The 13,321-nt window shown below is 38.2% G+C and overlaps 1 protein-coding gene and 1 long non-coding RNA gene across 4 annotated transcripts in view; one reads left to right on the top strand and one right to left on the bottom strand.

Moving 5' to 3' along the window:
* LOC140510230 (uncharacterized) overlaps window positions 1–13,321 on the top strand; it is a 203,888-nt gene that overhangs the window by 10,511 nt on the left and 180,056 nt on the right. The gene's annotated exons all lie outside the window — the stretch shown is intronic.
* The window catches only part of GPR149 (G protein-coupled receptor 149), an 81,261-nt gene continuing 74,031 nt past the window's right edge, over window positions 6,092–13,321 (bottom strand). For 2 of the 3 annotated variants that reach the window (XM_072618681.1, XM_072618682.1), the window contains exon 4: window positions 6,092–10,015. In XM_072618681.1, coding sequence (XP_072474782.1) covers window positions 9,443–10,015 — 573 coding nt within the window. In that variant the 3' untranslated portion in view covers window positions 6,092–9,442. The remainder of the gene's footprint in view (window positions 10,016–13,321) is intronic. The other variant, XM_072618683.1, reaches the window with a different exon arrangement.

The following is a 13,321-nucleotide window of genomic DNA, read 5'->3' as shown; positions in this document are numbered from 1 at the left end:
CATAAGGATCTTGAAATTGTGCTGTTTAAAAATTTTGTTTAGGTGTATGTTTCCATATCTACCTTCCTTTGCCCTCTAGCAAATCCCTCAGTGCAGTTTTGTCTTCCATCTGGACCATTCTCTCCCCCAGGGAATCTTACCCATTTTATTGCAGTTTTCTCATCAAATGTTCGTAATTCTTGAATCTTAAGTTCTTTTAAAAAATTTTTCCTTCGGTGATCTTAATTCTACCAAATCTTTCTTCATTTCTCTTTTTGAGCATATTAACCTCTCTCAGATTTTTTCCCTGTATCTAATTTCACTTCTAGGGATCTTGTCATTTTTGTTTCTTCTTGTGGATGCTCATTGTTTACTTTTAGTCCATAAAATAAATTTATTTTATTGGGACCTTTTATTTTTGCTTACTAATTTCTTCAGTAATTCTTTTCCTTTTCAGTTAAGGTGATTTTACATCTGATAATCTGTTGCCTTTCTTTTTGTTATTTTTGGTTCTTGTTGTTTTACTTTACATGACTAATTCTTTTTGAGGTGATCAAGGGAAATCAGACTCACAGATGCAGCTTGGCAGAATATCATTCTACTTTGATTCCTATGGACTTCCAATAAAACATCTCTTCCTCAATTTGATTATTTTCAAACAAGTTGAATGGTGTGTGAGGAACGATATATATTCCTAATTTTTCCTAGGAAGGCATAGAAGGAGCATGATAAGTATTATCAAATATTTGAAGTATTGACATGAACAGAGATTAGAGTTTCTCTGTTTGGGCCCAGAAAGGAGAATTAGGATCAATGGGGATATTTTTCAGAAAGACTGAATGCATGGAGTAACTTCCTAAAAACCAGAGGTGTCCAAAAATGGAATAATTTGCCTCAGGAGAGAAAGTTCCTCATGAAGGGAGGCTGAATGCCTACTCAGTCCTCCGGGCATGCTGCACAGGGTCTTTCTTCTCCATCACTAGCTAACTGCTAAGTAAAGTTTCTTCTCCGTCTGCGTTTCTATAACATTGTGAACAATGATAAAGCTGAGTTATATACTGAGACAAGATCTGCTGGCCCAGTGGACTAGGGGATTTCACTCTCTTCCCCAGCCACAAGGCAAAGATGTTGGGTTCTTACCATAACAGCACAAGTTGGACCCATTTGAAGGTGAGGAGAAGCATGAGCACTACTTTTAAAATTTAGTTTTAATTATAAATTAGACGTTGAAATAGAAAGGAGGAAGATAATGAATTTGCAAGTTCTCTGCAAACAGTGACCAGTGAAAAATATTAAGCTGCTTGTGCTTTAAAAAAAAAAAAAGTTGACACAGAGGGAAAATTATTAGTAGTTGGATACTTCCCCAAAGAAACTTTTCGTGAAATCTTGTCTTCCTTAAGTGTAAAAATGGTGACAAATTTCAAATACATCAATAATATCAAGAGTCTTGGAGCTTTTGTAAATTTAATATCAGGCTTTAACATCATGTCTTGAATATCTCCATACCTCAGGACTGATAAATGTATTTATTCCTAAAAATATACCCCTCCTCAAACTTAAAGGGAAAAAGAAAAACTCCTTTATTTTGAATTTTCCAGGTTCTTTTCTCCACAGTCTATGAAAACTTCATTGTCTTCCCTTCGTGCCACCTACCTATAAAAAAATAAGGAGAAACCTGCATTTATTTTTTTTCTTTTAGCACCATGTCCAAATTCATAAGGATGTAATTCTTTCTCAAGAGCAGAAAAATTTTGGGGGGGAAGGGAGCAAACCAAGAAAAGTTAATTCTTAATTTTATCTCATAACTGCTTCCCTCTTTGTGGCCCTGGAATCCCATTCATAGTATCTCAGAATGTTACATGTGTGAACTGTAGGAAAATCCGGCCAAAGGGGTTAGCAAAGTCAAGGACAATTGCTCCCAGACTGATTTCAGATATGGTTTTGTTCATTTAATCTAACAATACAATTTTTTTCCAAGGACAAGAAACCGAATGACTCCTGTATTTCAACTGAAAAACAATTGCTTGCCTAATGAAATGCTTGTGATTAAAAAAATATATATGTATGACTGACCTTGCCTAATTGAATGACCTAAACTCCCAGGGAGAAAAAATGAATCTTTTGGGTATAGCTGGGGAGTACAATGGATAGAGTATTTGACTTAGATCCATGAAAGTCCTAAAGTCAAATCCTTCCTCAGATACTTGCCTGCAATGTGACCAAGGCAATTCTCTTTACCTCTATCAGCCTTAGTTTCCTCATCTTCAAAAAGGAGATAATAACACCTACCTTCCAGGATTGTTATGAGAATAAAATGAGATATTTTTAAAAGGACTTTTTAAACCCCAAAGTGCTATATATAAATGCTCATTCTTTTTATTTAATTACAATCTCACGACCAATTCTGTATAATTTATGTCATTAATATACTTCTAGAGCATGTCTTCTTTTCAAACTTAATCTACACAGACATTTAAATTCTCAGTGACTACTTTGTAATGGATAAACTTGAAATTTAACTGACTTAAATTGTAGCTTCTTGTTACAGTGCCTATTTTGTGTGGATATCAATAAATCTCTGACAAACAAATCAGTACCTAATGAAATCTTTGAGTGATTTTTAATGATCTAACTTTGCCTGAACACTAGCCATGTCTTCAAACAGAATTAAAAATCCTAGAAGGCAATGACAGATTTCTCATAATTTCAGTATTTCTGAGTTCTCCCATCTCTTTGGTATGATTACTCCCGCCACTAGTGCAAATCACAATTCTCTGTGATTATTTTATTCTTGGTGGATGGTCTTCATAAGTAGCATTGGCTGAAAAAAATCCATCCCCTAGTTTGTTCTGAGCTGTCAATTAAGATAAATAATTAGCCTTCAGATGGGATGGTGGTAATGGTGATGGTATGTGGAGGGACAAGATCACAACATACACACACACACACACACACACACACACACACACACACACACTCGTTAGCTCTCACTACAGAGCCATAAGGAAGGCTGCTCAGCAAGTACCCCCTTAGTCTGACCAGGGATCAGTGTCTTGGTCAGCCACAATCATTTGTGTTAGCTAGCCACCCCAGCTCTGTAGCATCAGAAAATTGGGTAAGTTCTGCCTCTATTTGTGGTGTTGATAAAAATGCTAAATGACGTAGAGGTAAGCACAGATCTGGGGCACTTCACTCTACTGAAGACCTCCTGCCAAGAACCAAGAGCACAGTGCCTGGCACATTTTTGTTGTTACTCAGTTGTGTCTGACTCTTTGTGACTGCATTAGGGGTTTTCTTGGCAAGGATACTGGAGCAGTTTGTCATTTCCTTCACCAGCTCATTTTACAAATGAGGGAACTGAGACAAAGAGGGTTAACTGACTTCCCTAGGGTCCCATAGTGTCTGAGGCTGGATTTGAATTCAGGTGTTCCTGACTTCAGACTTGGTGCTCTGTCCACTGCTGTACCTAGTTGCCCCTGCCAGGCACATAATAGGCACTTAATAAATCTTCATTGGATTAGATTGGATCTCATGCCCCTCTTGTGAAAATGAAGTCTTTGGAGTGAGATACAAAGGCTGGTTTGTTCCCCAAGAGCAACTCAACAATACTTCCTGTCTGATCTACAACTGGCTGATTTTGTTTTATTTTACAAAATTGCTTTAAAAAAAATTTAATCTGGGTTAATTGTTTTCAGCAGGGGGCAGACAACCTCCTACAATGAAAAGCAGCAAGGAAAAAAAACAAACAAAAACCAAAGGTTAACAGAGAAAACAAAGGGAAAGGTCACGCAATTAGAATGAAACAACAATGAAAGAATTACCCCGGGGAAGTAACTAGGTAAAACTAGAGACATTTAAAATAACAGCTCTGTTGATAACAAATGGAAAGTTAGATTCTGTGGTCCATGCAGTGTGGGAACACAAAAACAATATAAGAGACTCTTTTGTCATCAGGGTGCTTAAAATGCTAGAATGAGCATTACCTCACTTTAAGTGAGTACCTGAAAAGGCCTTAGCCTAAAAGGCCAAGGTCTCCCATTGCATTCTGGGCTGTCTCCAGTCATCCTGATATGTATCTGGCCACTGGATCCAGATGACTCTGGAGAAGTGAGGCTGGTGACCTGCACAGCCCTCCCTCACTCAAAGCAAAGTCAAGTGCAAGTCATGTCATCATTTCACTGATGGCGTGGTCTTCTTCAGAAACGAAGGATGAACACAACAGGGTCACAATGAAAATGTGTGAAACATCCAGATCCCCACACAGGACAGTATGTGGTCACTGATGTGGTACCTGTCATAAAGGCAAAAAAGATCTTCTAGTGCTGGAATTCCAGTGCTTAGACACCTTCTAGTTGTGTGACCCTGAGCAAGGTACTTCACCTCAGTCTGCCTCAGTTTCTTTATTTGTAAAATGGGAATAATAATATGACCTGCCTCATAGAGTTGTTATTAAAATCAAATGAGATAATATTTATAAAGTGCTTTGCCACCAATTGTTATATAAATACTCTCTTTTATTATTATTTGACATTAAAAATAAGAGTTGATGTTTAGATACCTCTTTAAAGCTCTCAGAGGGATTTATATACCTACTGAGACGCACAATAACCTTTAAGGTAGGTATCATGGATATCATTATCTCCCTTTCACAAAGGAGAAAACTGAGACTTAGTGAGAGGCTGAGTGGCTTCCTCCACATCACATAACGAAGTGTAAGAAGTGATGGGGCAGTTAGGTGGCATACCGGGGAGAGCACCCACCCTGGAGTCAGGAGGACCTGAGTTTAAATCTGGCCTCAGACACTTCATGCTAGCTATGGGACTCTGGGCAAGTCACCTAACCCTGATTGCCTCACCAAAAACAAAACAAAAAGGAAAGAAAGCAATCAAAAAAGTGAGATTCTGGTCTTCCTGACTCCCAGTCTAGGACTCTATCCACTGCCATACTCCTTCTAGTCTCCAAATATGCAAACTCATCCTTAGGCGTGAACAAAGCACTTCTGAAATCTGCATTTACTTTTAAAGTCTAATATTATACCATCTTCTAACCACTATACCTGGAGCTCTGTTCATGCCTCTTTCTGGGCTTCTCCACACTGTTCTCTAGGACTCTGAACCTCACCTCCCTTTCAAGGGAAACTTGAACTCTGCCCTTATAGTATGTTGTTACAGCTCTTATAGTATGTTGTTACATTATCTTGTTGGGCCCTAGGCCTCCTCAATACTTCTTAGTCTGGTTAATATGAAGGACAACCTCCTACACCACTGTTTCCCAGCACTTGTTTATGGGCTGTCCTTCCCCATCCCCCATTAGAATGTATGTGCCTTGGAGGTCAAGTGTTGTATCCTTAGTACTAAGCACATAGTAAGTCATTGTTCATCCTTGTTCTCATTCATGAAGAGGATCAGTGATGTCACAAATGTGATGTCTTGACTTTCAAGGAGTTGGATTTGAGTGAGGCACAAGTACTCAGCCTCACTCTTCTCTAGGGTCACTGGAGTCCAGTGGCAAGACAAAAGTCAAGATGACTGGTGATGACCAGTGAAATGAAGTGTGCAGCTCTATTGACAGTGCTCCTTGGCTGCTTCTAACAGCTAAGTATGGCAGTGATTAAAGCAAAGGACTTAGAAGTCAGGAAGACCCATATTCCAATTTAGTCTCAGTCACTTACTAGGTTTGTGACCTTGCTCAAGGTACTTAGTCCTTTTACCTCAGTTTTCTCATTTCTAAAATGGTGAGAATAACACCACCTATTTCCCTTCATTGTTGTGAGCATCAGATGATTTAATGTGTGCAATGCATGTATGACCAGGATCACACAGACTGGAAATATCTGAGACTGGATTTTCACTCAGGTCTTCCGAACTCCAAACCCAAAGTTCTATCCACTACAGATCTCTGTGATCCCTTACTTCTCTAAATCTATGAAACCCTCTGTGAGCCTAAGACCACAACCTGCAGTTGAAAGGAGTTGCCACTAGAGGATAATCTTTTCTTTTGGTATCACATGGACTTGATCGAATCAATACTCATTACGCTGCTTAATTCACTGAGCAAATAGCTGCACTTTGGGCTTTATATAAATGGAACATAAAAAAATCACAAACACATTTCAGAAAAGTATTTTATTAATAAACAACATGTAACATATATAACATAATGAGATAACATGATGTGGAGCAATTAAAAAATAGACAACAACTTGTGTGTTTCAATGGGCTTCCTATCACTTCCATATACTCTTTCAATCTTTCAGCTTGAGCACTGGAAGAATAACTAGTTTTCATTGCCCCTCTTACATGAAGATCTTCTGGAATTCTGCTTTTCTGGCACACACTTCCAGATGTGGCCCTGGTAGGTTTTCATTGCGGATCAAACTTTCCCTTCCAGTCTGTGATTTGGTAGTTAGAGGCAGTGTTTGTTTTCTAAAAAAATATTTGTAAATATTCTGATAAAAATAAATCAACAATTCTAGAAATTTTAAATTAATTTTGAGTTATTATAGGAGAAGAAACATTATTTTATGGATCAAAATAGCTAATGATGAAGTTCTGGGTAAAATATAAGATCAAATTAAACTTCAAATGTACAATGCAAAGAACTTAGTCACATAACTATATGTCAACTGAATACTGAACTCAAAGCCAACATACATTGCCTTTGAGTTCAAAAGCACCAACTTCTGAAAAGGACTTCTTTTCCTTCCATTGGCTGGTTGACTAACACCCCCAGATTGGTCATGATTCCAAGTAGGCTACTTTGCTGACCGATTTTGTACTTTAAAGGAGTTGTCTTCATTTCTTCTGAACAATTTGAAATGTCAATCATCATAAACCTATCATTTAAATTTCACACACATTTTTTAGATTAACCACTGGTTTGAAACAACCAATTGACTTATTTATTTGGGGGTGTTGTGCTCCCATGACCTTAAGCAATATAGTAATTTTTCAAATAAATGCAGTGAGATTCACAATGAAGGTGCTCTGTAATTTGAATTTATATATTATGACTTACCCTGGGATCTCTTTACAAACATTATTAGAGGTGTTACAATTATATTACATTTTTAGAATTTGTGACACAGAGAATTAAAATGAAAGAGAGCAAAGAATAACACAGTAACATTTACATTATTTCAGAAGGGCTTTTTAAGAGAGTGGGAAACAATGATAAAACTCTCTGGGAGCTTGTGTTCTTATACTTTAATTTCGTGGCTTCAAGTAATAAAAACCAGAAGAAAGCTTTCTAGAAGAAAATCACTTTGAACCTGTAAATAAACATGCATGTGCTCAAACCACATCAAATAGTCCCGTTTCAGTGGTTTTTAGAAAACAACACTACTAGACATTAGAACAGGACATTTAGTAAATATTTACATAATGGTTTTAATGAAATATTTCAAAGAAAACCTGTTTAACGTTATTATACATATACACGAATAATATTATATGGTTACAACAATACTGAACTGACAAATCTTGGCATGGGCATGATCTAATGTATCTACTTTCTCCACGTGACTGTCGATGTCCACAATGAACACTGAAGGAATAGTTTCTCAGCATATGACACACATTTTTCCAGAAAGAAAATCCTAAGGGCACCCACATTTACTGTGACTTATTTTTTTCTAACAAGAGAGAGTTGAGCCAGTTTGAAGACTCTGGTACTTTGCAAACAATCATTTTAGTTTTGAAAAGATGACATAGTCATTCTTTCACACATGAATGGAAACTAGAAAACAATTCTCATGGTTATCATCTAAACATATTATTCAAGCAAGGTTTGGGGCAAGCAGAGATGCCAGTTCCTTTCTGCTAAGTCTCCCACCCAATAAGGACTCAGAACCTAGAAAGAGCTCACTACACACTTAGGATCTTTTCAGAATCTTTTTTGGAACCTCTTAAGGAAGCAATCATTGACTGCCACAAATGCCAACTTAAAGATTAAAGGATACACCAATACAAACAATGACATGGTTATGAGGGGGAAAAAGAAGAGGGTACTCAGAAAGGGGTTTGCATTTTCAAGAAATTCCAGAAATAGGCTTTCTGGGCAGGAAAAATGAACGCTTGTATTTTAGTTACCCAGACCCAAAATGGATTTCCTGTTTTCCAGGGTTAATGTATACATGGATAGAGTGTATCTTGGCATGAGGGGATAGCTAGGTGGGTGGTAGGAATGGGTTTAGTCTGATCTCCAAATTCATAACATCCCTTTTGTTTCCAGTATAGCAATATCTAAAAGGCCTCTTTTTTGTTTTACGGAGGTATAGGGAGAGGCCAAGCTCTGCTTTGGAACGCTGGTCCAGGAACAATCTCATCAGACTATTCCAGCAGGTTCTGAGTGATCTGAGGAAGTCATCTAATTGAATCAAATGTAATGGGCATTTATTGTTTACTATGGGCAAGGTATTGTGCCAGGTCATGGGGTTATGAAGCCAAAAACAAAATTGTCTCTGACCTGGTTGACCTTCTTACTGTGGAACATGTTCTTTGCAGATATGTTATGTTGGAGGTGAAAAGAGGGTAGCATAACTTGTATATTTCATCTGTATAGATAAATACAAACAAGAAAATTCGATGGAGGAGAGAGCAAGAATAGTCAGGAAGGGGGAATATCAAGGAAAGCTTCTAATGAAAGGTGGCGCATAAGCAGAGTCTCAAGAATTCCAAGGGAAAGCAATGAGGAGGGAGGATTTTCCAGGCAGTCCACAGGCTCTAACAATTAGAAAGGTCCTCAGGGGCTATTTATGGCTGAACAAGTATTACTTTGTTGAAGAGGCAGTATAGCATAATGGACAGGGCACTAGATCACAAGTCAGGGAGACGTGGGTTCAAATCCCACTTCATCTTTACCAGCAATGTAACCTTGGACAAATCATTCTTTTTGTGCCTCAGTTTCCTTATCTGTTAGATGAATGCAGAGAAATTGTTTAAGAACTGGCTCTGATACTCTGATTCTGTGGCTCAGTTTCCTCATTTTTAAAACAAAGGGTTTGGAGTAAATGACCTCTGACATATTTTCCAGTTCTAGATCTATGATTGTATGAACTCCAGAGAGACTGATCCCACTACCACCCCTCAGACAGAATACTTATTGTACTTTGGGAGAATTCCAATTATTAATCAGTTTTTTCTTGAGTTATCAATCTTTCATTTATCTCTATGTGACTTCTACCTATTGCTCCTAATTGGAAGAGGAACCCTTTAAGCACTATGAGCAGAAAAGATGGTCAGCAGTCATCTAAAATTGAAATCTTTTCATTACCACAGGGCTGGGAGACCATAGACAACCCATTTGACTTCCTTCTTCTATGAAGAGCTGTTTCCAGGAGATAAGAATTATGCTTGAAGCTTGAATTATCTGACTTAAACAGAAATCAAAATCGCCTAACAAAAGTCACTTACATAAAAGTCAAGTGAACCCGAACGTTTGATTCTTGGACCCTGGACAGCTCTTAGTTTCCATTGCCCTCTTCCTCCCTTTTCCTGTAAGCTTTATTTAACAGCTGTATTTCTTCCTGATAACCATCTCTCTCCAGATGTTGCTTTTGACTGTTCTGCCTGTGTGCCTCCACAGTGTCTGGAATGGATATATTGATGTCGCTGTCAGGATTGTTTGTGGGGATGAAGAGGGAGTAAGAGGCGGTCTCTCCCAAATCACAGGAAACAAATCGATTTTCTTTCCGGGAATAGCGAAGAGAAGGAGACCGGACTTGGGTCGATGACTGGCTGATGTTGCTGATGATGGACACGGTGTCCATAGCTTCCTCATTGTCACAGATTTCCAACACTTCCAAGTGGATCTTGACACTGGTGTCTGGGAAAGTGGTGGGCAAATCCTCTGGGTTTGGCTCATGGCCCACGCTTTTGGATCGATAGACTTCGATTTTTTTGGCTGCGGGGGTTATTTTTTGCCCTTCTGCACTCACCTCATACGTGGAAAGAGACAGAGTCTTCCCTGTAGGGGCATGAAGAGACACAGTCCCTTGAAATGCACACAGAGGAATGGCCAGAGCACCACCAGATCGCTGGAAAGAAACAAAAATGATCATCATTAATAGCTTACAATTACATAACATTTTATGGTTTGCAACACAATTTACAAAATTTATCTCATTTGATTTTCTCAACAACCCTGTGAGGTGACTGCTATTATTGTCCCATTTTACAGGTGAAGAAATTGAGCCTAAGGTTTGTGACTTGCCCAGGGTCACATAACTACTAAGTTCTAAGGTGGGATTTGAACTTAGATCTTTTTAAAAAAAATAATTAGAAGCTTATTTCTGGTGTACTCAGACTCACTTTAGAAGTACAAGGTTTTTGTTTTTGTTTTCTTTTTGGAAAAGAACATGACTATTTTCTAACTTAGTTCAGAAGGACCATCTGAGGACTATTGGAGGCAAATTCTGTCATCCGAGTTCCTAGCACGATTACTCATGGTCCAAAGGTTGTTCTCATAATCAATCTTTCACTTCAAGGAAGGGGAACAATGTTGTACATTGCTTACTGATGAGAGAATCCATAGATGTTTCCAAGATTAGTAAATTTTGGTTCTAAAAGTCACTGTCCCCATTAAGGTATTGGTGGAGTTCTCAATTAGCACAACCGTTCTGGAGAGGAATTAATATGGAATTTTGTGAATAAAGTGGTTAAAACTTTTATACTCTGATTTAGTCCTTTAATTGCTTAGTAAATGCTTCAAAGAGGCCATGGATAAAATGATAGTCCACACTTACATCAAAATATTTATAGTAGCACTTTTTCTAGAATCCAAAAATCTGGAAGCAAAGTAAATGCCCATTGATAGAATCGAAAAATAGTACTGTGCTGTAGAAATGAATATGATGAATGCAGAGAAGCTTGGCAAGACTGGCATGAATTGTTGCAAAATATATAGGGCCAAGAAGACTATACACAGTGGTTAAAATGATGTAAATGGGTGGGTGGGGGGAACCTACCCTCACACAACTGAAAATGAATTTAAAATTACAAAAACACACTTAGTTCCAAAGAAGAGATGATCCTTTACAGAGAAAGTGTCCATGGATGTGGAGCATTGTCTCTACTGTCAGATTTTTTTTCGATGTATTGACTAGTTTTGCTGATGTTTTTCTATTTTTCTCTTCTTTAAAAAAAATCTTTATTATATAGATTGGCTCTCTGGGTGAAGAGAGGGAGAGCAATACAGGGGGAAATTTCGGTGACGTGAAAACAAAAGGTAAAAAAAAAAATGTATTTCCAGAAAGACAATGCCGACAATACCAAGTCACAAACTGAAGTTTATTTATGCAAGTTGTCACTTTATTAGTCTATTAAAATGCTGTGCAGGTGAGGGAAATGGGATTTACATGTTATTGAAGTTCATTTTTTTCTCTCTGCTTAATGTGCCAGGGAGGTTTATAATCACAAAACTCTGACTCAGACATGGCACAAAAGATGCTTGAACTCTGTTTTAGCATGAGAATCAAATGTCATTAAAGCAGCGCCCTTTCCTTTCCACCAAGAAATCACTGCTTTTAAATGGAACCCAAAAATAGAGAACTCCCCCACAGCAGTGGAAAAAAACTTACTTGAAAGTTTGAGCTTTTTGTATGGTAATTTAAATCTCAGGTGTCTTTTCTAGAACTAAATTCACCCCTTAAGCAACAATGAGACAATCTGTTAAGAGGCGGTAAAAAGCCTTTATTTTCCATTGTGTTTATTCATTTAACTGAAGTTTTCCTTTTTATTAGGCTGCTTGCTAGCTTGAATTTTGATCCCAGAAGATCATATTCCTCATATAGAGATGGAAAAATCAATCCTCTGTTCAGAAATGTTCAGTGCCTACACACGGCCCACTAAAGAAAGTCAGACTCCTTTCTTCCCTAGTATTTCACCGCCTTCTATGAGTGAGACTACTCCACTTTTTCAAGTTTATCTCATATTCTTCAATCAATGAATAATCAACAAACTTTTTTAAGGGTTTACCATGCTCAAGGCATTGGGCTACATGCTGGAAACATAAAGGCAGACACAGAAATGTCTCTTCTTTCAGGAAATTAACATTCTATTGGGTAAACATAGTTATATTGATGACAGTTGTCCTTCATTCCTTAAGATGAACAAAATGACATCATTGTGTTAGGGTCAAGGTACAGTGTGTACAACTGTGGCTGATCAGGCCAATAGGAAGTTGGAGTGTTCTACCACAGGTCGGGCACATTTGTGATGGATTCTCTAAATTTGCACATCTTATGTTTCCTTTGAGCTACTTCAATTCTACTTTGCTCATAGAGCACAGCACTTTCTTTGATGAGGCACACCATGCTGGGTGGTCCTGTGCCAGTGTTTCTCACATCAGGTAATCAATTCCAAAGGTGTTAAGCGAGACCTTGAGAGTATCCTTGTATCACTTCTTCTGACCACCATATGAGTGCTTGTCCTGCGTGGGTTTTCCCTAAAATAGTCTTATAGGTATTTGGCATTCAAACAATGTGGCCAACCCTTCAGAGTTGCACTCTCTGAAGCATAGTTTAAATGCTTGGCAGTTCAGGAAAGGACCTCAGTGTTTGATACCTTATACTTCAGTAATCTTCAGAATCCTCCTAAGACAATTCAAATGGAAATGATTCAGTTTCCTGGCATGCTGCTGGTATGCTGTTCAGGTTTCATAGGCACACAACAATGAGGTCAGCACGATAGCTCTGTAGAGCAGAAGGGCAACCACATGCCCCTACAGTGGATAGAGCATTGGGGCTGGTGTCAGGAAGACCTGAGTTCAAATCTGACCTCAGACACTACCTATGTAACATTGGTCAAATCACTTTTGTTTGTCTCAGTTTTCTCTTCTGTAAAATTATCTGGAGAGGGAAATGGCAAATTACTCCAGTATTTTTTCCAGGAAAACCCCAAATGGGGTCATAGAGAGTCAGACATAACTGAAAATCAACTCAACAACAAGAAAAGAGAAACAAGGTAATTATGCTGGGAGGGCACTAGCTGCTGGAGGTATCAGGAAAGGCTTCATATATAGGAGGGTGCTTTTGAGCTAAGAATTAGAGACTAGGGATGCTAAGAGGCCTAGTGTGAATTTTAGGTGTGTGAGAAAGATAGCACAAAGGCAGAGATTGGAAAAGACTGCTCACCATTCCCAAAACATATTTGGTGCTGTCTTGACAATCTTTCTTCATGCTGCTTGATATGCTTGGACTTGGCTCATTCTCCCTTTTTGCCCGTTGAATTCCTAGCCATCCTTTATAGTCCAAATCAAGTAATCAATAAGCAGCTATTAAGCACCTACTATATGCCAGTGATCATTTTAAGACCTGGATGGTAACAGCTAAATTTCTATTGCT

The sequence above is a fragment of the Notamacropus eugenii genome, chromosome 6, assembly GCF_028372415.1.
Source record: "Notamacropus eugenii isolate mMacEug1 chromosome 6, mMacEug1.pri_v2, whole genome shotgun sequence".
In the NCBI taxonomy this organism is placed as follows: Eukaryota; Metazoa; Chordata; class Mammalia; order Diprotodontia; family Macropodidae; genus Notamacropus; species Notamacropus eugenii.
Note: the sequence above shows the minus strand (reverse complement) of the source record. Positions and strands in the feature narration are given on the sequence as shown.